This window comes from Phascolarctos cinereus, unplaced genomic scaffold (genome assembly GCF_003287225.1).
Source record: "Phascolarctos cinereus isolate Bilbo 61053 unplaced genomic scaffold, phaCin_HiC Scaffold_9;HRSCAF=440, whole genome shotgun sequence".
NCBI lineage: Eukaryota > Metazoa > Chordata > Mammalia > Diprotodontia > Phascolarctidae > Phascolarctos > Phascolarctos cinereus.
The window spans coordinates 211,259,267-211,284,952 of record NW_027556402.1 but is presented as its reverse complement, the minus strand read 5'-3'; the positions used below and the strand labels follow the sequence as shown (position 1 = coordinate 211,284,952).

The 25,686-nt window shown below is 38.2% G+C and overlaps 1 protein-coding gene across 1 annotated transcript in view; it reads right to left on the bottom strand.

Moving 5' to 3' along the window:
* Window positions 1-683: 683 nt before the first annotated feature.
* Window positions 684-25,686, bottom strand: part of RRAS2 (RAS related 2) — a 90,522-nt gene continuing 65,519 nt past the window's right edge. Inside the window, exons 2-6 of the mRNA XM_021005438.2 lie at window positions 12,559-12,646; window positions 9,965-10,067; window positions 9,646-9,754; window positions 3,777-3,895; window positions 684-2,361 (exon numbers count right to left, since the gene is read on the bottom strand). Of these exons, the coding sequence (XP_020861097.1) occupies window positions 2,274-2,361; window positions 3,777-3,895; window positions 9,646-9,754; window positions 9,965-10,067; window positions 12,559-12,646 (507 nt within the window). The 3' untranslated portion in view covers window positions 684-2,273. The remainder of the gene's footprint in view (window positions 2,362-3,776; window positions 3,896-9,645; window positions 9,755-9,964; window positions 10,068-12,558; window positions 12,647-25,686) is intronic.

The window sequence follows — 25,686 nt, the reverse complement described above, 5'->3', positions numbered from 1 at the left end:
CACAGATTCAGAAGTCCTGAAGTGAGCATGGCCAATGAAGAAGTGGGGCAGGTGAACTCATGTAAAGGATTTCATCAGAGAACCTTCTGACCAAAGCAAAGGCTAGCCATTAGTTATGCTTCATAAGTATTTACACAATGTTAAGACATATGGAGCGAATGGAACATCTGTGGAGAATTTGTGAGAGGGCATGTATAAGTTATACATAGAATTGGGTGGAAATATGTACCACTGCAGAAAGTATTCCCATCAATAAGGTTACATAGATCCATGCTGGTCTTCTATGTGGCAACAAAAAACCAAAATTTTTAGTGACCTTTAAATAAGAACCATTTTGACCTAAAAAACACAAAAACAAAGTAGCTGTTTTCTGCACAGTTCACAACAGTACTGGGGGGGGGGGAATGAATAACTCACTGAATAACTCAGTGAATAACTAATGTATAAGATATTCTCTCACTGGCAACCGAAGATGTTCTAAGGAACTTTTAGCTCTGACAAGTAATGAATGCCTATGAAGGAATGTTTTTAAAAAATAGCACTTTTTGGTATTCAAGTCGAGAAAGCTTTTGCTTTCTTTAAATCATGGCTGTAATTCAATAAATGAATTTAGGATGACTCTTGCTCCATCCTCTGTACCCACCCTGCTTCCCAACCTCCAAATAAGATGGGCAGCACAGCAGTCACCTTGTCATAACAGATTCTCTTTAATTCTAGCACCCAGAGCTCTACAAAGGCATATACTTTATCAACTTTGTGAGGCTGTTGTACACGTTCGGTAGAGCGGTGATTGTGCAATACCACCACTTAGCATCTCAAAATCAGGGAGCATAGTCTTGAATTGTTTAAACACAATCCACAAAACTTAAAAAAAAAATCAGAAGCCATCCACAGTTAAACAAAGAGTCAGTTAAGAGTTGTACAGTTTAATACTTCATGAAAATGGTCAGTCTCCAGTAAGGGCTACCGAAAGTGATTTTGAGATCCACATCCTGGGAGTTGTACCTGTGACATGATCTTGGGCAGGGATGTGACTGGCCAAAAGTGGGCCCTGCAAAAGCCCAAAAAATAAAGAGAAGTTTTACCACAGTTTCTGCAGCTTCCACATTTGCTTTTGTGTGTCAGTTAGAAGTGAACTGTGAGAATTAAATACTCATCTTTACATATACACAAGTTATGCTGTGAAAGCATATTGGCTTACAAACATATAAAAATACTTGTTAACTAGTTTGATAAGAAAATAATGTATAAAAGTATATAGCAAAAACATTAGTCATCTCTGACCCTGGAAAGATCAATTCCATTTTTTTTATATTACATCAAAAAAAAAAACCACTACAGTTTGTTTTCTTGAATCCCTTATCCAGAAATACTCAAAAAGGAAGACAGACACGAATGATTGCTTGACCCATTCCCCCCTCAAATAAATGGCTGAGAAAGACTCCCTAAGAAACTGAAATGCTTATGTCCAGAACGAGCCCAGGTATTTGGCCACAGAGCACACCACCATCATTAGCCAGGTAGCAACAACAATGGTAGGAGTAATAACAGCCCTACAGCTGTTCTGGACACACAGGAAAAAGTACAGTAGATGGCTGGGTGTTTCTGGCCACTGGAAACCAGAAGGTACAGTGATCCATGAGGTCCAAAACACCTTGTTTTTGTTAACTCATTTCAGTGGGTTTAAGGCTAACTGAAGTTGAAATCAAATTTTATTCTCTTGGGCAAAAAAAGCTAATTCACATTTTCTCCCAAAACAAAAACAAACAAAAACCCACAACAAAAACTCCCTAGGTTTTGATTTAGGATGACGGTAGGTAATATGATCTCATTAAAATTAATCATTTTGCATACAATGATTTCACCTTGGAAAACAACTGGGGACTCAAGGCTGACTCATCCCCACTATGAGTGTAAGCCCTTAAAGAATCATATTAATTGTGTGTGTATGTGTGGGTGTGTGTCTGTGTCTGTATGTGTACACACATATAGATGTCTAGCTTAAAAAAAAAGTAATTGGATGGTCTTAAAGAAGCAGCCTTAGTGTTTTCTTTAAGTCTGTCCTGACATGACTGACAAAATCATCAGCATCATCACCATCATCTTCCAGGCCAGGATTTAGCCAGCTTCTTGGACTAAGGCTAACATGGTGGCCATTCCAAGGACATGCTTGCATAAGGCTAAAGAGGTACCCAACAGGATGTAAACTGGAGGGAAGAAAGGAGCAGTTGAGGGCTTTTTCTGGCAGTCGGCAGCTAAGATTCATGGGATTCTTAAAAAATGACACAATGGCAGCCTTTCTTGTCTTTCTCTTTCCTTGCTGGTTCTGGGGAAGGAGGACATTCTTGCTCTTGAAATTTCCTGTAAGATAAAAAAAAAAGTTGCTGGTTTTTTTTTTTAATTGAGGGTTTTCAAATAAAAACAGGAAAGAAAGGGACCTTTTATACACTGGACACCAGAAACTTTGACACTGGCGAACCAGAGATGCATAACCACCAGAGAGTACAAGAGACCTAAGTACAACACTAGCTTAAAAGATCATCTGAGAAATAACCAAGCTGCACTGGGGTGAGGGGCAGGAGGTGTTAAGAAAAATTAACTCAGCCTCATCAAAAAGACTATCTTCATACTTCTAGAGAGACTCACAGAGGTCAGCTTCTGAGGTAGGTAAGATTAAGTAGGTAAGGCAGCAGAGAACTGGTGTATTCTAGTTGGAAATCACTGCAGAGATCATTCAGACCAACCTCTGTGGTATGTCTAGACCAGTACCCAGGTCTTCTGTAACCTCTATGTGACTATGGGTTATAAGATGACAGTAAATTTAAAATGGCTGAAAGTCTTCTAACAAAGGAGTGAAAATTAAGTAAGCAAAATGTATTATTTCTTTCCAAATATAAGGATTGACAGAGACCTCAGGTGTTTAGGGGAACTGAAAGTTGAGATATAAAGTCATTCTCAAATCTTTAACAATTTCCCCATGTCTCACCCAACCCAATTCCATCAAAATTCCCACATATATATATATTAACAGATCCTCTTTTAATATATTCCTTTTAAAAGAAAGCAGATTAACAAAAGAAAAAAATACATTAGCAACTATTGCCATTTCTTGAAGCCCTGCAATCTTCACTAGCTTGATTCTAGTACTTTCTGAGATGGTATATACAGGACTTATCATTTTATCTACTGGATAAATGGAGAGATACATCTCTTTACACTGTGAACCATATATAGATCCAGTATGTCAGACCCTGAGAAGAATAACATTAAAGCAAAAATTTCTTTGATTTCGGGTTGATTTGCAATCATGCCCACCCAACAAATTCCCAGGGATTGACTACATCACTTTTCCATTATACCTGGGAGCCAAGAGACTTGGCTTCTAACTGGCTCATCTCATAATCAGCATCCTTGATCTAAGAACCAACTATTTCTCCTCTGGGGGCCTTAGTTTCTTCATCTATAAAATGTGACCGGAATTAAATGATCTTAAAGGTTTTTTCCATGCCTAACATACTATGTTTCTCTGGGTTCTAGTCATTCCCTATAATCTAAAGCCTATCCTATATGATTATAGGAAATATTAAAAAAGACGAATCTAAATTTTGCCTATCAGGAATATTTAATGCTCAACAAAAGGATGCTGAGTACAAACTACTCTTGCTTTTTTTTTGGTGACAAGTACAAAAGAAACTTCATCTTTTCAACTAAAAAAAATACATAAAACAGAAATATGAATCATATAGTAAAGCCCTATGAGAAGGCACTGGACTGACCTGATAACCCGGACAAGTTCATGGAAAGCCTGGTCTACATTCATTCTGATTTTTGCAGATGCCTCCATGTATGTCACCTTGAGCTGTCGTGCAAGTTGCTGTCCTTCTTCTTGTGTTACCTGAAATGAGGAGCGACCTTCAGAGGGATGTTGGAGGAAAAGTACAAACTTGAGTTCTGCTTTATTTCACCCCCATAGATTGTGGGCTGTTATGCACAAGTCAGAGGAGACAGCAACGCTCAGATCCATCTCACAACTGGATGGATTTAAATGGACTTAAAATCCATTCCTAGAGAGGAAATGACCCATTTTTTATTACAAGAGGGAAGGAAAAGTCTAGGTGGGCTGATGTTTTCACTGATAAGGAGAATACCAAATTACAGAATTTAGTACAAATTACAGTAATCACAGAATTTAGAGCTGAATTCAACTTTAGAAACCATCTACTCTAATCTAACCCTCTCATTTCACAAATAAGGAGAATGAAGCCCAAATAACGTAGAATGGCTCAGGTTAGCAATTACAGCACCACTGTTGCTCATATTTGTCTGTTAATTGAAGTTCTGAGTTTATAAACCAGGAAATATGAAGATAATCATAGGATCACAGATTTAAAGGATCTCAAAGCTCATCTAGTCCATTCTTATTTTACAGATGAAGAAAATTATGATAATAAAGACAGAGCTAGGATTTTAACCCAGTTCCCCTAGGTTTTAAACATGTCTTTTCTTAAAATACAACTTAAAAACAAAACAAAACAAAAAAAACCTAGGTGCCAAACTATACCCTTATAAGACATGAAAAGAAGAATATATCAGTAAAAAAGTAATAGTTCTCCATCCTAATTCCATCAAACTATTTTGTTCCATCCTCAGGGCAAAGGATTTTAAGTCCCAAGTACCATCTTGTCGGGCTTTTGCAGTTTTGTTCCTTTCTCTTTGTGCTTGTGTGAAAGATGGAGAGAAGGAAAAGAGAAGAGTTCAAATCTGACCTTTCTGTAGAAAAGTAGGGGGAAAAAAATACAACTACTTCTGACCCACAGTTCCAGTCGACAAAGCACCTATTAATCCACAGGAGCCAAAAGTTTATCACTAGGTGTTTCAACACTTATTTCTTGCTGGTGTGACTAACCCTCAAGAATATTACCGCTTAGCTATTCTGTTCTGACCAGACACAACTAAAGCCAATGATGAAGTATGGTGAACAAAAAGCACCATCTGTATCAGAAAATGTTGAATGGCATGATGAAACAATTAACTAGTTGGATAGAATGTTTGGAGCTTTCTGGATGTAGCTGAGAATCACATATATTTTTAACCTTAAATCAGAATTTTGATCCTTAGAGGCAGATGGAACTACTTCTATTAATAAACAGAATGATGATCTAGAAAGCAATTTGAAATTACATACAGAAAATAACTTAAAATATTGATACCTTTCATACCGCAAAGGTATCAATGATAACAAGACCCAATCGACACCAAAATATTTACACTAGCACTTTTTGTAATAGTAAAGAATTTTTAATGAAGCAGATGCCCATGCACTAGAGAATGGCTAAACAAGTCATGCCACAAGAATATAATAGAATATTACTGTGCCATAAGAAATGGTGAATATTATGAACCTGGGGCAGAATGGGGCAAACAGAAACCAGGAGAATGATATACTACAATGACTGCAACAATGTAAAAAACAACGATCATAGCAAAGCAATTGAAACTGAATGCAAAATTATAGTGGCCAAACTTGGATCCAAATAAAAAATGAAGAAGTTACCCCCCTCTTCTTCTTTCCAAAAGTAGGGGACTATGGGTATGGGACTCTGTGGATAATGTCAGACTTTTTCTATGTGTTAGCCAGTTTTGCTGAATGGTTTTTTTTCCTTTTATATTCCTTGGTTATACAAGGTGTCCCAAAAGTTTTACAAACTTACAAAAGAAAATCCATTGTATTTTAATTATTTCAAAATTATTTTACATGTACTTAGTTTTCAAAATTTTGAATAATAAGTTTCTTATTATCAGCATGCATTGCATATGCAAACGTTTTTGTATGACATTTTTTCAAACCTATTAGTTAGTAGCTATTAGTAGAGGATCTTGTGTGTCCACCTCAGTCACTTGATCTATTTTCGTTACACTTTTCCTGGTGGGGTTATATCAAAACCTCATTCTTCAGAATGAGGCTTAGGATTTAAAATCCAAGGTTAGGATTCCAAATGCAATAGTTTGGGTTTGTTTTTTTTTTTTAACAAAGTTCAAAAATTGACTAGAGTGATATATAGCAGAAAGCAGTTACATGCTGAATTTTTAATCAGAAATACATCAATATTTAAATAATTAACCTTTTACATGGTTTTTTTTAAAATAAGTTTCTATTTGTTCATCTGAAGTTATTAAAGCCTAAAACTACACTAAGACTTTTGGGACACTATATAAGAGACAGCCCTCTGGGAAAGGGAGCAGAAAGGATATACTGGGAATGTAGGTGATATGAAAACATAAGCTATTCAACAACAATGCCACTGTGAAGAAAACAACAACAACAACAACAACAAAAACCTATTCTGCAAGGCTTAAGACCAACCACACCTTGAGAGGACAGAGGACACTCCACAGCTCCTGACAGAGGTTGAGAGACCGAAATGCCAAAGGAGCTGTAACTTTCAGACACGACCAACAAGGGACCTCTGCTTACATGTCAAAAAGGTTACTTTCTTCTTTGCAATAGGGAATGGAATTTAAGGAGGAGAGACGACTGGGGATGAGAATGCCAAAAAGGGGGGGAAAAAAAAAAGGAAAGATGCCACTGCAGCATTTAAAAGAAAATGCACATTTAGAAAAATGAAGTTCAGAAGAAAAAAGTGACAAGGAGGACAGCTTTGAAAGTAACATGCTGAATTATTTACTTACACAGTTACACACACACACACACACACACCCCTACCCCTAATTGTTTTTTAGGAAAACAAGCTAAATGTAATAAATTTCCATATTCATATACAGTTATCTTTTTATGGGCTACTACATGTGGAAATGGTTTTTTGTTAGGTGAATATATTTTTTAACAACAACAAAAATTAAAAATTTTAAAAATTAAATAGGATGATAAAACCACAATCTCCAAGGGGGGAAGGGGGAGAGAACCCATCAGCAGTGGAATTTAATCCAGATCAAGGGAACTTAAAAATTATCTAGTCCGATCTTTTCCTTTTGTAGAGGAGGAAATTGAGTACCAGAGAAGGAAGGTGACTTACTTAAAGTCACACAGCTGGTAAATGGAAGATTTAGATCTTGTCATTGGTCTTAAGAGTCAAAACACCCTAGTTCAAATTTCAACTCTGACACTTAGTAAACATGTGAGATCCTGGGCAAGTCATCTACCCTTTCTGAGTCTTAGGTTTCTCATCTGCAAAACAGCATACTCAGAGTTCCTCACCACAGGTCTCAGGTTCTCTCTTAGCATTAGGGATTTCCGAGGTTAGTAAAAAGAGCTATGTGAGGGACCTCTACAATCAAAGATTTAAATCTACACACATTATCTTGCTTTGATGGCTCCATGATTTTCTGAGCATGGCTACTCCTTCCACCGATGGATGCAGATTCTAAGCCTTCCTCAAGCTTCTTATTCAGTGTAATTCTTGTTTGTGTATTCCCATAAAAATTCAGTAGACTTTACATCTGCTGTCTCTCCCTCTCCTTACTGCATGGCTACCCTCTCTGCTCATACAAAGCCTCAGTAATGTCTTTTATGACACTTTTTTGTACGAACTGTTATTCTATGGATTGTTTACACCTAACTATGCTTCCTTCCATTGTCCTCTGGGTTATTTGTCAAGTTTAACCATGAACTTATGCTGCTGCATGACAGATAGGAACAGCGCCTCACTGAGAATACTGATACTAAAGAGACCAGCTTTTCCAATGCCAGGCAGTTTGGCATCATTGAAAGCACTGTGTGGCCTTTTCCTCCTCCTCCATTCTGGGCCCAGCTCATTCATTATGCATCTGCAGAACTTGTCCAAGATACACATATGGAAAGCCTAATTCAATGGGCTGCCATCCAAGAGCAGACCATCATCTGGGCAATATGCATTTTTTATTCACTTTGTTTTTCCAGTGTAAATGATTAAACCAATCTTTCACATTACTGCAGATTTCATTGAAGGAAGCTTTGTGGAGCTCCAGGGCTTCATGAAATAAATATTACAACACCTGCAAATAAGAGAATTTGGAGAACTACGGCATCAACAGGAAATTTTAATGCGGGTTTTAAACAGGATGGCTAGGAAGAAGCATGGTCTCTGGGGAAAGTGTGACTCTGGAGCTAGAGGTCCTGATGACTCTGGGGCAAATCACTTGGCTTTGTTAGTCCTCAGTGCCCTCACTGTAACATTTCCTTGTTTTCACAAAGGCTGTCCCTGATGCTTCACAGCAACTACCAGCATAGCCATTTATAGTAGGTAAGAATTAAATAAGTATAGGAATGTCATCCTGGTTCTCTTTTTGTTTATTGTCTGACCTGTTCCATTTTTTTGGAATCCACTCTGAGAGATTTTAAGAAGGCAGGATGCTTCCATACATTCTCATATAAATGCGTATGAAGAACAGCTATTTGTTCTGACTTCACCTTCATCACTTCAAAGGATGTGCTGGGAAGGGGAGCAGCACCGTGTACTGGTTCCTTTATTACTGCCAATGACAGTGAACCAATAAATAGGAAGGACACTGGCAGATTTGTTCCATTTAGCATGTTTGCCGTGCTCCTTTTGATTTTTAGCGATCAATGCTGTTGGGATCATCAAGCTCACATTCATATCATTTTCCTACTAACAACCCCTTGAGGTAGCAGGACCAGTATCACCATCCGATTTTACAGATGAGGAGTGCTGCAAAGTGTAGGTTGGTATCTGAACCCAGGTCCCTCCCTCATCTCTTTTCAAATGTTTTCTACTACACTATGCTGCTTCCTTGGGTAGTTTCAGGGCAAGTTTATCCACCTACGCCAGGGGTTCATAATCTTTTTTTGTATCACAGTCTCCTTTAACAGTCTTCTCAGAATCATGTTTATAATACATAAAATAACAAAGAAATCCAATTATATTGAAAATTATTAAAACCATTTTTTAAAAACTAAACAAGTTGGCAGACCCCAGGTTAATTATCCCTGCTTTACCCTCCTCATGAAGCCTGAGAGGGGAGGTGGCCCAGTGTTGGGATGCACAATGAAACCAACTATTTCATTTCCTTTATTCTCCCTCTCTCCGGTTAGAGAGCCTGCGAATCATCTTTCCATTTTAAATGAATCTTCTGGTTACATCTTTAGTGAGAAAGTCACTATAATAATAATCACAGTAAACACTTATTTACAAAGATTTTCACTATATGTTGCTTAAATGCATAAGTTCCATAAGCTATAGTCCTGAAAGGAGTCAACACACACAAAAATCAGAGAATAACCATTTTTAACAGAACCCACAAAGGCAGAAACTGCAATTAAGTCAATATTGTTGTAGTGGACACAGCACTGGACTCCCAATCAGAGACTACACCTCACTTCTCAGGGCCTCAGTGATCAGAGGAGGTAGGATCATGATTGTAGGGGGAAGAAAAACAAGATGACGGGTAGTATAACTTCTCATGCAGTCAATGTATGCTATAATTTAATGAAATGAATGACAATGAAAAATGACAAATTTTCTAAAAGTCTGTTTTCTTTTTTCTCATTTGATGTGTACATCCTGTATAACATTATCAAACTCAGTATTTTCAAAATGTAAGGTACAAACTCTTTGAATTATACATACTTGAGTTTATCTTCACTCCAACTATATGACTAGGAATAGTAATAGTCATGAAACTTCTTACCTGTCTTTGATGGTCAAGATCTGCTTTATTACCAACTAAAATCATTGGAAACTCATCACGGTCCTTTACTCTGAGAATCTGTCTTTGAAATTTATAGATTTCTTCAAAGCTAAAATCAAAAATACAAACGAAACTGTTGGGTAACTAACCATCAGATGATACATTAAAAAATATCATTCATAGTAATTAATAAATTCCATTGTCATACTCAAATTTATCCTTTATGCTTTAAAAAAAAAACAACAGAAATCCAAATATGATTCAAAAGAGCAGGTTTGGACTTATCTTGTTGGTCTGACATTGTAATACCTATACGTACCTTCCTCTGTCAGTGACTGAAAAAACCAGCAAAAAGCCCTCTCCAGTCCTCATATATTGTTCTCTCATTGCCCCAAACTCTTCTTGACCTGCAGTGTCCAGAACTACACAGAAATAAAACGGAGACATAGCTGTATATGCAACTTTTTAAAGATGACTTCCCCCCCAAGTCCTACCAAAAGCTTCCCAATTAAAAAGGTTATTACAACTAAAAGGATTCCACCAAATCAAGAGTAGTGTATCTGCAGCAGTGGTATGCTGCTAAGTATTTAAAAACCACTTTCCAAAAAGGCACAGCACACTTTTAGATTTAATTTGCTTTAGTATCATCACTTATTTCAGTCTAGACAACCAACAAAACAATAAAGTAAGGCCCAATTTATAGCATTTGTGGATTTCTAAGGTGTGATATTTACAATGAAAATTCAACAATAAATTCTTATAAGCTGGTACAAGCTGGCTCCAGCCCACACCAATATGCAGGCAAAGACAGGAAAAAATTGCTACCAATGAGAATTTTAGGGTCCCATTCTTTCTCAATATTCTGGTCTCAAGAGACCAAGACAAATATGTGCTAATCCTATATGCAGTTTCAGAAATATGAAACAAATTGTCAGATTCATGTTGATTTAGTATATAGTTTCATGGGAAAAAAAATAAAAATGAACAGGTAGATCAGTTGAAGCTAAGTAAACCTTAAATCATACTCTGATGGAAGAACAGATGGATGCTAGCAAATTCCCTGGGAAATTCTGATTTATCATAAAGCTTCCAATATAGACTCTCCATTAAGGGCTCTTCTGGTGCCTCCTTGAATCTGAAAGGTGATGCCACTAGCACTGGGCAACCTCTGGCAGGAATGCTTTCAGTAGAGGCCCAGGGACAGACTTGATATGCTATATAGGTTTCAGGACACTTATTTTTTTGGTTTTTTTGGTTGGTTGGTTTGTTTGTTTGTTTGTTTTGGCAAAACCACCAAACGTCATCTAATTAAGGGTATGGAGAGGTTGAGGTCTATGTCAGTGGAAAGAGTAGCAATATGGATGAAATCAAGGATTTCCTGAACTTCGGACATATCCAAAAATTGCAAGTGCATATAGGAATATATTTCAGGTTTTCTGAAGAACTCCAAGTAAGAAGCAATATAGTAACTAATAAATTATTGTAATACACATAAACAGTGATTTAAGGTCTACAAAGTGCATTCTTCATAACTCCAAACTAAGCAGTACAAGATTTTACAGATAAAAACTGAGGCCCAGACAAGAAGCAACATATTCATGGTCACAATGCCAGTAAGGATTGTTGTCATTCAATCAGCATTTATTAAGTGCCTACTATGTTCCAGGCACTGCTCAAAGCCCTGGGGATACAAAGAACTATAAATGACAGACCCTGGCCTTAAGGAGCTCACAACCTGCAGGGGAACATAACATGTCAGGATGTCATCATAGGTCTCCTGACTTCAAGCACTTCTTTTTTTCACTAAATCAAGATGCTTCTCTATGAAAATAAATCTGACTAAGCTTAACAAGTCACAAAAATACTGGTCCAGTACAGCCTGAGAGCTGGGAATTCTAATCCACTATATAACACATAAAATGAATCCTCTAGCCATATAGAGTTCATTTCAGCTTTTAAGGTTGAGAGCAGTTTTTTAAAGTGTGAGTTATAACCATGCATTCCCCTACTCCATGGGGGTAAAAAACCTCACCTGAATGGCAAAAAGAGCTTTTTTAGAATCTAGAATCAGTAGTACAATTATTATGTTGGTATTGAGCATCATATTACATTTCAGATAGAGATCATGATGTTGAAGCTAGTTAAGACTTGGGGAGGAAGTAGCAAAGCCAAGATAGGGTACAGAAAGGTAGCTATCTTGAAATATTTAACAGGTTATTATATAGGAGAAGCAGATTTATTCTCCTTGGCCCTATAAAGACATATTTCTAGGGGCAGTTAGGTGGTGCAGTAGATAGAAAACCAGCACTGGAGTCAGGAGGACCTGAGTTCAAATCCAGTCTCAGACCCATAATACTTCCTAGCTGTGTGACTCTGGGCAAGTCACTTAACCCCAATTGCCTCACCAAAAAAAAAAAAAAAAAAAGGACATATTTCTGCTCAATTTATTAACAGTTAGAACTATCCAAAAAAGAAACGCATTGCTTTGAGATGTACTGAGTTTCCCATTTTCAAGTAGAAACTGGGTAGATCACCACTAGTCGGTGATGGTTATGATTTGGGCAAGGACTGGACCTCTGAGGTCCTTTCCAACTCTGTAACTGATTCCTTAACCTAAACTATGACAGTTCAGTATTTCAAGAATACCACAAAAATGGACCACAGCCCTTCTATGTTTAAATAAATGGTCTGCATGCCATGGTGGCTGAGTCTCTCTGAATTTAGTTAAGATGGCTCTCAGTCAGAAGACACAGAGTCTGTTGCCAAGTCCTTTCAAGCCTTTCTAGTTTGGCAGGTCATCCTAAAGCTCAGAGTCACTTCCATACCATGAGAAGGAGGTACTGCAAGAAGGCTGTAGATGAGAGAAGCTTTTATATACTTTAAAAAAATAAAAATTGAAATGAAATTACTTACTATCAAGCCGTGCTGCTCTATCATCTATCACACACTGTTTGGTGTATGAATCTTCAATTGTTGGATCATAATCAGTGACAAAATAGGACTGCAAAAAAAATTTATAATTAATTTATTTGTTAGGCACCAGGTACCACTCAAGTACAGCACAATTTTGTTTATCAACCCCTATCCAACATCCCATGTGTCAGAAAATCCATCTGTCTCCTGTTCCTGTGAAAAGAGATTTTTCTATCTTTTCCATTTTGTGAGAATGATTATCACCTTGTGTGTGTGTGTGTGTGTGTGTGTGTGTATATAAAAAGAGAATACCCACTGTTTCAACTTACAGAGCAACATGTTTACCCAGCCTGGGTCCTCATGCCATGCACACTGTGTACATGTGTGTATACACACACACACACACACACACACACACCCCCATCCCAAAGACATCTCAAGGTAAACATGTCCAAAATGAAAGTCATCCTTCCCCTCAAACCTGCCCTTCTTCTTCCCCATTTCTGTTCAAAGCTCTCCCATACATCCTCCCAGTCACTCAGCGTGAGTCTATTTCCATAAAACCTCCTTCACGCCTACCATCCTGCCTCTCACCTGGACTTCCTATCATCTACTCATGTGTCGCCTTCCTTCCATCCTCCACGCAGGTGCCAAATTCACATTCCTAAAACACATCTGACCATTTCATTCTTCCCTCTTCAACCCCCTCAAGCCTTCAGTGGCTCCCAGTGACCACTAGGATAAAAGACAAACTCCTCAGCCTGACAATTAGGGCCTCCTACAATCTAACTTCAACTTTCTTTTCCCACCTTTTATTCCCTCCTCCTTCCAGTCAAACTGGACTACTAGATATTCCTGGAACTGAGAGAAGTTAATACATGAAGGGGCAAACCCATGGAGAAGGGATGAAGAACATGAGTAGAGAAGGTGTTGGTAAGGATAAGGGCCACAAATAGCAAACTCTTAGCCTGGAACAACTGAGGAGAGAACTCTGAGCTAATGTGAATTATGAGCTTTACCCCAGGAACAAATTATGAAGACTGAGGATCTATAAATGGTTTATTACTGTAATCAACTTATAAATGTTAATTTGACATGTTTAATAATATGCATAATGAGTATTGTGTTGTACAACAATTCATCATAAATAAGTGATTTTTGTAAATTATTATCATTAGGGTTACTTTTATACAGTCAATCCAAATTCTTAGCTTTTCTCCTCTTCCTCAGTTCATTCTTAGCACTGATGATAAATACTAACTTCTCCTGATCCCCAATATACATGAGTTAAAAGACAATAGTCTTGAGCTAAACTCAAGTTAAGCTCAATGGAAAGCATAGGGAACACGTGGGAGAAGGCAGAGATTAGGACGGGAACTCTTGGGGAAGCAGGCAGCTGGACTTTCCTGAGGACAGAAGTAGCACAGCCTCTGGCAGCAGAGAGGGCTGGATTTTGTCTCCATCTTCCTAGCTGTCTCAACTTTTCCAGAACTTCTTTCCTTCAATGGAAAACTCCTACTCTCCAGAGTTGTAAGATTCAAGAGCTAATGCATAGGTATGCTTTATAAATCCTAAAGCCCTATCAGTTAGCATTAACATTCATTTTTTTTCCCGGCTACATAATTAGCTATATGACCTAGGGCAAGACCTTCCTTTTTAGAAGCCTCAGGGCCCTCACCTGTAAAATGAGTCAACTGACTAGATAATCTCTAAGATCCTTTCTGAGCTCTGAATCTTAAGAAGAGGCAGTTTTCTAAGGCAGAAATCCAAGCTATCAAGCTATATTTTTAAAAAGCTCAAATCATTAATAATTAGAGAAGTGCAAAATAATGTAACTCTGATGTTCCCCCTCATACCTAGGAGACAGGCAAAGTAGACAAAAAAGGGAAACGAAAAAATGTGTTGGAGGGGCTGAGGGAAAACAGGCACACTTATGCACTGTTCATGGGGCTGATACACTCAAACATATAGCGTCCTCTAATATACCTCATCCAGGTATGAAGGCGAAGAGTTTTCTAAGGCTATGCCAGTTTGGCAGGTGCTACCACGGGCTGAAAAGACATATGGGCCTGGCACTAACAGGTATGTCTGCAATCTGAGTACCAGCTTAGTTAATTCTGGGTAAGCTTATCACAGCTTGGAGGCAGCTATTCAGTTCAGTGGATTGAGCACTGGGACAGGAATTTAAATCCAACCTCAGACACTTATTAGCTGTGTGACCCTGGGCAAGTCACTTAACCTATTTGCCTTAATCCACTGTAGAAGGAAATGGTAAACCACTCCAGTATTGTCAAGAAAACCCCCTGGACAGTATCAGTGTGTTACCTTCCACAAGGTCATGAAGAGTCAGACACAACTAAACAACAACAAAAGCTCATCACAAGAAGGTTAACTACCAAATGATTAATTTTTTTCCATGAAGCTATTAGCTAAAGTATTTAAGTATGTAACTATATATATATATATATATATATATATATATATATATATATATATATATGCATATATATATATAATTACATAGTATATTATTATATTAGTAGCAAACTCAAAACTACGTTCACAGAAGTTAAGGGCAACCTAGTGGGAAAACCTGAATTCTAGTCCTGGTTTCACCTCTTGCTGGTTCTATGACCCAGATCTGCTGACTTATTCCAGGGCTCATTAATAAATAAATAGAAAGTCCCTTGCAATTTTGCCAGGAAAGAGAAATACAGTTTTTCCCAAAGGCTAAAAGAATTGTTGAGCATATACAAAAAGGCGGCACTGCAGTGGGGAGCATGGAGAGAATGTGGGCAGTGCTGCTGCCCTAAGAGCAGGGAAAGAAGGAAAACAGATGCTTCCTGTACAGTGGGAATGCCCTGCTCTCTGGGACAGGAAAATGCTGCAAGAGCCAATGTTCTTTACAGTCTATTTCCATACACAGACAGGGAAATTTAAAACCGAGAAGCCATGTAAAAGCAGTAAAAAGAGTGCTCCACTTGGAATGTGAGGCACTGGGCTCAAATGCCAGGTCTACTGTTTTCTGTAAGCCACTTCCACTCTCTAGACCTCAATTTCTTTATCTGTAAAAGCACAGAAGTGGACAAGACAGTCTCTAAGATACCTGCTAGCTACAAATCCTATGGCTGAGATAAGATTAGGTTTAAGATGAGAGGGATCACTGGTATAGGGTAGATTTATTTCCCTTTAGTAAATCTACCCTGGGAATGCTTATTGGCTCTCTGTTAAGACATTCTCAACTCACCAAGTCGAGAGTTTACCAGGGAAATCCCTTAAGAGAGATGCTAGCTCAGTAGACCGTTGTTCTGGGAGACTTTGCCAATGGGAAGAAGTTGATGTTACTTTCGCATTCCCAGGTATTGAGCAGAATTACTATTCCCCCCACTCGGTCCCACATCTAAGAAGGGAGATGCAGTAATTAGGCATGGCCACAAGATGGTGCAGTGACTACACACTACCTGTCATTTGTGAGAAACTATCTTAGAGATTTGTGTTGAATAAGGAGGTAAAGGTGGAAAGGCCCTCTCAAAGGTCATTTAGCCCAATCCTGTCATTTTAGAGACGATGCTTAGCGGGGCTAGGCTCTGTGACTTGGTCTACACCACAGGTAGTAAGCAGTAGGGCCAACACTTCTCACTCCAAGTCCCCTTTACCATGTTGCCCAAAACTGAAGGACAGGGTCAGAATGAGATGGGGGTGGCAAAGATGCTATGTGAGGTAGGAGTCTGTGAACTTTTGAAAAATTATGACAACTATATTTCAATATAATTGGTTTCCTTTGTACTTCCATATATTTTATTTCACACATTTAAAAACATGATTCTGAGGGGGCAGCTAGGTGGCGCAGTGGATAGAGCACTGGCCCTGAAATCAGGAGGACCTAAGTTCAAATCTGCCCTCAGACACATAACACTTACTAGCTGTGTGACCCTGGGAAAGTCACTTAACCCCATCGCCTAGCCCCCCCCAAAAAAAAAACGATTCTGCGAAGGACTCATTGGCTTCAACAGACTGCCAGGAGACCAGGACACAAAAGAACCCCTGGTTGAAGGTATCCCAATACAAGACTTGTAGTTTCCCCTTTCTGAGCTGGATTACAAATCTTAGAGGAAAAACTTCAGCTATGAAGAACTCTGGTACATGACACTGAAAAACCAAAGGAAAACCAAGAAAAGAAAGCAAAGGACCACGATCTCTCTTCAACCCTGAACTCCATCCACTCTTATTCCAACATCCCACTTTCAGGCCAGATGACCTTGAACCCCAGAAACACGTCATAATCTAACAAAATGTTTCCCAAGCCTACTGAATATAATTTAAATCAAATCTGACCACCTAGAAAACACACTTTTGCCACTGATTATATAATCAAGCAGAAATCCCCAAATGATGGTACATTTAACAATTTCTACAATCAAAATGATCTGTGGCTCATTATATCAAACTTACTTATAACTTCTTAATAAACTGTCCCTGAGCTGCAGTTACAATTCATTAGCACTGGAAGGGACTTTGGAGATTACTCAATCTAAACCCCTGATTTTACAGGTAGGGAAACTAAAGCCTCTAGGGTATATAGTAGAATAAGGAGTCTTCCATTTCCAAAAAGAAGAAAAGTTACCAACCCAACATTGTTCGGGCAAGTTGGATGGTACCACTGCTCATAAACTGTCACATTCTGATCATTTTTGTCTTTTAATTTTAGTAACCCTAGGAGAAAATAACCCACAGACCTCCCACCTCATCCACTCCTCAACCACCACCTCAAAACACAGGAACCAGGGTTATAGGATCTCAGAGGCTGGCTGGTTCACAACCCTTTCTCCTCATTACACCATTCTCAATCTATGCGACAAAAAAAAAAGTGGGCATTGTCATACAATTGCATCTTGGAATGAAAGCACAAGTAGAGCCCATAACCATACTTCATTAACAAATTCAAATAAGACAAAAAATATACACCAATATGTACTGTGAAAAAATTGCCAGAGAGATGCTATAGTCATTCATCACAAATCAATGAAGCACTGATGAACAGTAATATTAAGGAGACTCAGAATGACTAGACTGTGGCACAATGGACAGAAATTTGGTCCTGGAGACAGGCAGATGAGGTGAGGTCAGGCTGCACCTCAGGCATCTGTGGCTGTGAGCTGAGACAAGTCACTTAATTTCTCAGTGTCCCAGGTCCCAGGAAGTTCTCTAAGACTCTGAGCTGCTGAAGAGGTGCCAACCTGAGCTCCCTACACCAATGAAATCATAGGGCCAGTAAGAAGGAAAAAAAAAAGGTAAAATAAACTACAACAGGAGCACTGATCAATTCAGAAGATTCAGACAGTACATATACAGCTAGGAATGAATGATAAGTTCTCACAATCTCCCCCTGACATGCCTCACTGAGTATTTTTTAAAATTTGAAGCAGAGAAAGGGTTAACCAGAAATGTCAGCAATTTCTTTGTTCTTTCAAGGTTGCCCTTAGTCAGCCCATAAGAGTCCAACCCCATAGACGGGAGCCAGCATGTTGGGCCACGGCAACAAAGGTGTGAAAACTTAGGCAAATTCTCACAAAGCTAGACAACAAAATTGACTTTCTACAAAGAATGGCTGGCTATTCCACAAGGCCAGTGGACAACTGTTGCTGCACTCTCATTTTTACCAAGCCCTAATCACAGACTATCAGAAGTTCAACGGCTTTAGGAAGGCAACTAGAATAATCTAGACCTAGAGAGGAATACCCTTCTAAACATTCCAAACAAGTGGTCAGTCCTCCAGCCTCCACTCAAAGGTCTCCAGAAACAAGGAAGGTCACTATGACAATACCAATAGTCAGCATTCATATGATAATTTAAAGTTTTCAAAGCCTGCGTTGTCTCATTTAACCCCTGCAACAACTCTGTAAAGGTCAGTACCATGCTTACCTATTCTGCCATTTTACAGATAAGAAAACAAGGGTCAATGACTAATATTACTTCGTGAAGTAGTCTACTCCACTTCTGGAAAGCTCTAAACTGTCAGGAAATTTTCTGTATTTCATGCTTAATTGTCTCCTAATAACTTTGATACACTGCTCTTCAGTTTTTGACCCACCAAGGTCAAGCAGAATCTGTTTAATTTCTCTTCACATAGCAGAGAATTCAAATACTCAGAAACCACATCTTCCTCAAGTCTCTTCTCTAAGCTAAACAAACTCAGCACTTTCAACTGTTCCTCACAGAACACCATCTCCAGTCCCCTTCAGCATCCCAATCACTTGCCTCTGTGCATTTGTCATATACTTTCTAAAATAAATGCAGCACCCATGACGGGCACCAAGCCAGCAGTCAGAAAGTTTCTGACGGACACTCACTATGTGACTGGACCCATTACACTGCCTCCAGCCAACTCTAACACTAAAAGACAAGAAATTACATAGCGAGTGCTGACCTGCATTGGGAGAGGGCCGTTCTTCACCAGGAGTTCTCTACTCTCATTAAATCCTAAATCCAGTCCAAATGAAAATAAAATACAGTACCCAGACTTGGACACAGCATTCCCTAAACATGGACTTTGACCAGGGTAGCTCGGTATTTCCTGTCTACTGCCTGTTTCCATTCACATGAACTCCACCATCTCAATGTCTAAAACAAAATGTAACATCTTCCCCTCCAAATGGCTCTTGCTTCCCAGCTTCCTAATTTTAGTTATCCAATTCTCCCTGTCACCCAGGCTTGAAACCCAAGTCATACAACTTCTTATTCCCCAAACCCAGGGCTTAAATCCTGTTGATTCAATCCATTGAACATGTAATTCACTTGGCACCCATGTGCAAATCATGTTTCTTCAAACGGTTTCCAGTGCATTCCTTATTTTCTATTTCCACCATCCTATACCAGACCCTTATTAGATCACACCTGGACCATCATAAGAGCCTTAAGTGCTCTCCTCACATTCAGCTCACACTACCCACTGAAGCCAGATTAATCCTCCTGGAATACTGCAGTTGCCACATCATTCTCCAGCTCAAGAGACACAGAAGGAACCTCAGAAGTCTAATCTAATTTTTTCATTTTATAGATGGAGAAATGAAGTGAGGCATACAGCTCTAATGACTTGCACAAGATCACACTGCTAATTGGTAAGAGTGCTGAGCCTACAATCCAAAACTCCTGATTCCCAATCCAATGTACCATCCTACCTTCAAAATGAAGTATGGCCTTCTGGACCTTGAACACTGGCCCCAATTACTTAGGATTACAAATTACCTTTCTACTTCTCTCCTTTGATGGAAACTATCTGCTCCACCCAAAGTGGTCCATTCCCAGTCCCTAACGGACCTTGAACACCTTTGCCTATACAAATTTCTCTCACTGGGGATGCTATTTCCTTCTCCTCTAGATAACCCAATTCTTCCCGTCCTTCAAGATATGGCCCAAATAATACCTTCTTTGCGAAGCTTCCTTATCCAATTCAACCTGAAGCGAATCTCTCCTTCCTCTGAACTCCTAAGGCCCTTATCCCACTCATTTAGCATTTGTCTTTTTACAGTGTCCTTGTCACTTAGCCCTTTTGAGTCTCATCAAGTTTCTCCATCTCTAAAATGAGGAGCTGGCTCTTTCCCCATCATCATAAAATGTACAGAACTTCCCTCCCCAAATAAATTGTAAAATCCTAGGATTCACCCATATTCACTGCTCGCCAGCCTAGCTTATATAGCACAGTAACCTGGAAAAAGCACAAAAAACCTAGGCTCAAGTCGTATTTCTAAAACTTACTAGCAACATAACCTTGGACAAGTCAAATCATCTGATAGTCCCTGAGTACCAGTTTTATCATCTGTAAAATGGGAACAAAAATCTATTTACAAGACTAGGGTCTCTAAGGGCTGAGGCACTCTTGCTCAGTTCTGCATCTCTCTCCAATCATCACAAGAGGCAGTGCAGCAGAGCATAAGAAGAACTGGAACCACGGCCCTTACTGGCCACTTCACTTTGGATAAATCCCAAATCTCCATTTCTTTATTTGTAAAAAGGGTAGTGGAGGGGAGATAGAAGAGGAGATGAATTAGATGATTCCCCCTTCTACCTCTTATCTTCCAAGATTCTATGAAATACTTAAACTAACTGTATGCTAGAAGACTATTCACTACACCAGAAATCATAGCAAATTCCTCTCCTGGCAGCTGTGCAGGAACTAGAGTCAGGCTCTTCTTTATGTCACTTTTGAAAAGCAGCTGCCAGGTCACAGAGACCCTTTGTTCCCTACAATCTCATATCAAATGTTCGCTAGCCAAACTAAGCTTCTTGGGGTTTCACATTCTAACAGATTGGTGGAGTTGCTTGAGTTATGCCTTGGGAGAGTTTTCTTTCCATGCACAGAAAAGAACGAAAGGCAGGGTCTTTCAGACCTACCTTCTTTAAATTAATCTCCCTCTCTGCTTTAACACCAAAAAGGTCCAAAAGGATACAGGCTACTGAGCTCCACTTGGGACACATATGAAGACAACTTGTGTTTCATGAACTCTGCATAATTTAAACTAAACTGACACACCTGAGGTACTACATTTGAAACCATTTTAGTACGCTGATACATAAGATGTCCCAAAAATCTTAATGCAGTTTTTAATAAGTTTAAACTACACCAAGACTTTGGGGACAAACAGTGCTTTTCAGAATGACAAAATATGAGTTGGAAAGGACCTCAACAACCATCTAGTCAAACCCACAAAAACCTATTTTTACAGCTATTTATTAAACACAGCCACTTAGTAAGCACAGGCTAGGAACAAATCTAGTCAATAAAAGCAAAGCATGAAGCATACGGGCACTTCTCAATTTATTCAATTCACAAATTTACTGTTGTTCCAAAAGTCTGTGATCTTGCTAGAGTTGGGAATTTATTTCCCCCCATAGAAAAATTGAAATTTAACAGTAGTTAATTTCCCAAACCTACCCACAAAATATTTAATATATAAATGAAGCTAAACTGTATAGTACTAGTAGTATTAAGCTAGTTTCAGGGGCCCTGGGGACAGGACCAGTTGGAATGAGGTCTTATCTACTTCACTACTCAGCAGAATTCAATATTAGGGTAAGTAATGGAGTTCATTACAAGACATCTCATAACATGGACCTCAGGGGTAGCATTATTACAAGACTTTAATATTTCAGTAGATAATGATTAAGCAAGTATTTACTATGTTCTAACCACTGAAATCAAAGATCAACCAGCCCCTTCATTTTATAGTCAAAACAAGCAACTAAGATCATCCCCCCACCTCACCCCCCAAATGAAATGATTTGTTCAAGGCCACTTACACAGTCCATCAGATAGAGTTTCTTGCCCTTAAATTAGTCTAGTGGGATCCCAATTGATAATAACTATATAATAACAACTAATGTAAAAGAGTACAGCCTAATAGAGACATAAAGTGCTACACTGTGTGAAGTCTAAAGAAAGATTTCCAACTTTAGGGAGTGAGGGAGAAATTAAAGTTTTATGAACAGGTGGCATCTGAGCTAGTTACTGAAAAATGGTTAATATTTCAAAGATGATTAATTCTCCACACAGTGAATTCCAATCTACTTGTTCAAATAAAGAAAGGGGAGCAACAGGGATAATTGAAATTCATTGGTAATTCGAATTCCCAAAACTTGATCATACTTGCTATGAGAGGAAAAGTGATTAATTTGGCTTCATATGCTTTCTTCAACTCCTGTCATCCTCCCCCCACCATGGTACAAAGTTTAATGAAATAAAGCAAAGGCTAACCAGCTACAAGGAAGAAACATAAACAATTATCCCACAGCTGAATAACTACCAATCAAGAAAACACTGGTCAATAATCACTCTTCTTACTTTTTGAATAGCTTGCTTGATAACAATACCCCAAAATTTTTCCTCTACCTGTAGCTTAAATATAGAAATATTATAAATCATATAAATAAAATTTGGGTAACTTGGCAACTAATGAATATTCATACTTTCCAATTTTCAATTAAAGTATGACTCATTTTTATCTTATTTATGTAAGTTTAAATCTGTCACATTAAGCAACTAGAACAATGAATGCGCTTCAGCAACTGCATGCATGTAATTCTTCAATACAAATTAGTCATTTGTCTTCACAAGCTAAAAACTGCCCCCTCCAAACTGAATTAACAAATAAGGTGGATTACAGTGACAGATTCATAACACTTTATCTCTGAAGAGAAACTAAATGAATCTTCTTGACTATAGGTCCACCACTCTAGCTACTGCACCACCATCAAATTTGGCTAGGCTGATCACAGAAAACAGATACAGTCTGCTGCCAAGTTTCACATGTTTTTGTTGTTTGGTAGAAGCTGGCAGAGTCTGCACTAAACTGGCACAGACCTTGAGGACCCAGAGTTACCTCCAACACAAGATGAAGTATCAACGGGGCCTTTACTGAATAATCAACAATATTCATAATGATAGAGGCATTCCAAGACCTAGGCAGAAATATATTTACAATATTCTGTATTTACCAAAAACCAGAAAAGATGGGCAAAACATGCTAGAAAGTTTTAACAGAGTTTAAACAAGGCTTGCAGGTCTTAAGGATTCAATTAAAAGGAGAATCCATTTACCAGAAGCCTCTATTCCAAAGACAATACCATAAATCTCACAGTTATCGTATTTGACTCTTCTTTTAAAGGGGTGACGGTATTTACCCATCTAATAATCACCTTGTGGTTTTCTACTTTAAAGAAAGAGAAACCAAAGAAGCCCACATACAGCATGTGAAAGACTACAACTATCGTATGTAATATAACTATACTCCAAAAGTTTGACTGAGCTTTTTTACCTTTTAATTAGGAGAACCTAATTAGAACCTAAACAACTTTTCTCACACACACACCCCAACTCAAAGCTATTTCTCTGATGGCATTATTCACTAAAAATGAAACATGAAAAAGAACCTATTTGAGGTATACAAAATAAAATAGGTTAAAAAGAATATTTGATATAACACAGAGTATTTAAAGAAAAAAGCCAGGAACTTACTTTCATTATGCTATTGATTTTGTTCAGTCACTTTCATCTCTAACAATAAGGGTGAAATATCAACATGTGAGGGAATCATTTGTGATTAGTCCTCCGTTTACTTGGCAACTAATGAATATTCATACTTTCCAATTTTCAATTGAAGTATGACTCATTTTTATCTTATTTATCCATCCAACACATCCAATCCCTTTTTCATGAATGGATATTCTTCCACTGAAGACACCCAAGAAGCCTCACAACCCCCTTGTACAATGTAGGAAGTGACAGATGTTCACTAGCAAACTCATTCACAAAATAAAAGATCACGTGTGGGTTGGATTAAATGCCCTCCAAGGCCCTTTACAACTCAAATTCTCCAAGACACTGATGGCCAACATTCAAATGTCTCTTATGGTCTATTACATACAAGGTACTGTCCTGAGTAAAGTAAGATAAATATGAAACAGTCCATGCTCTCAGAGTTTTCATCCTGTTACTTTTGAGAGAAATAGCATGGTTAAAAAAAAAAGCCAGGGGGCATTTCACAGAGTACAGGAGCATTAACAGATGTGTAAAATTAGAGAATCAGGAAGGGTAGTAAAAAAGGAAAATAAAAACATTCCATCACACAATTATTCAAGTTTACCTTTAGACATTATGAGTTTGAAGTGTTGGGAAACATCTAAGTAGAGTGCAAACCTCAAACTTTCATCATAGCAAAAGATCTATATTTGGGAAGTTATCTATATAGACAAAAGAGTTGAAACTAAAGGATGTAGTGACATTGTCAAGAAAGAGTGGAAAGGAAGACAGACTAGAATCCTAAACAGCAGCTTAAGGTGTTGGGAAGAGAAAAAAGGGTCAGAAAAGGAACATAGTTAAGAACAAAGACAAAGAGAGAGTGACATCTCAGAAATTAAGGAAGGGGAAGGATCAAATATACAGAAGGCCAGGCTAGATACATAAAAGGCAATGAAGATTGTTTTGTTTTGTTTTAAGGCCATTCGATTTGACATTGAGAAAAAAGATCCAGCCATTTTGGAGAGCAATTTGGAACTATGCCCAAAGGGATATAAAAATGTGCATACGCTTTGACCCAGCAATACCACTTCTAGGGCTGTATCCCAAAGAGACCATACAAATGGGAAAAGGACCCACATGTACAAAAATATTTATAGCAGCTTTTCCTGTGGTGGCCAAGAATTGGAAATTGAGGGGACGCCCATCAGTTAGGCAATGGCTGAACAAGTTATGGTATATAGATGTAATGGAATACTATTGTGCTATAAGAAATGATGAGCAGGCAGACTTCAGAAAAATCTGGAAAGATGAATGAACTGATGCTGAGTGAAGTGAGCAGAACCAGGAGAACATTGTACACAGTGACAGCCACAATGCGCAATGACTAACTTTAATAGACTCATCTTTTCTTAGCAATCCAAAGATCCAAAGGACTCATGATGGAAAATGCTATCCACATCCACAAAAACAACAACAACAACAACAACAACAAACTATGGAGTCTGAATGCAGATCAAAGCACATTATTTGCCCTCTTTTTTCTTTTTTTTTGTTTTTGTTTCTTCTTTCTCGTAGTTTCTTCCATTGGTTCTAATTCTTCTTTACAATACAACTAATGTGAAAATCAGTTCAACATGAATATATATGTAGGGCCTATATCAAATTGCATTCCATCTTGGGGTAGAAGGAGGGGAGAGATAGGGAGAAAATTTGGAACTCAAAATCTTATGGAAGTGAATGCTGAAAACTAAAAATAAATTAATTTTAAAAAAGAAAGTTCTCAAAAGTTATTAGTGTGTTCTCAGAATAGCAATGCCATGCTCACTAATGACATAAAAAAAAAACCCTATCAATAAATTCCTTGTATTAGTCAATGCAGTAGCATTACCCTATTTTGTCACTTTTTTGAGAGTCAGGTAGTATACTGAAAAGAGAACTAAAGAGTCGGAATACCTGACTTTAAAAGCTTAACTTTTCTGGGGTAATAAATACTGATACACCAACTTGATAGGGCAGATGCGAGAAAAAATATTTGTAAAGCAGAAATGTGAACTATTATTTTAAAAGTCACCAAGTCATCCTCTCAGTCATGGTTCTTTCAATGCGGTCAGTCT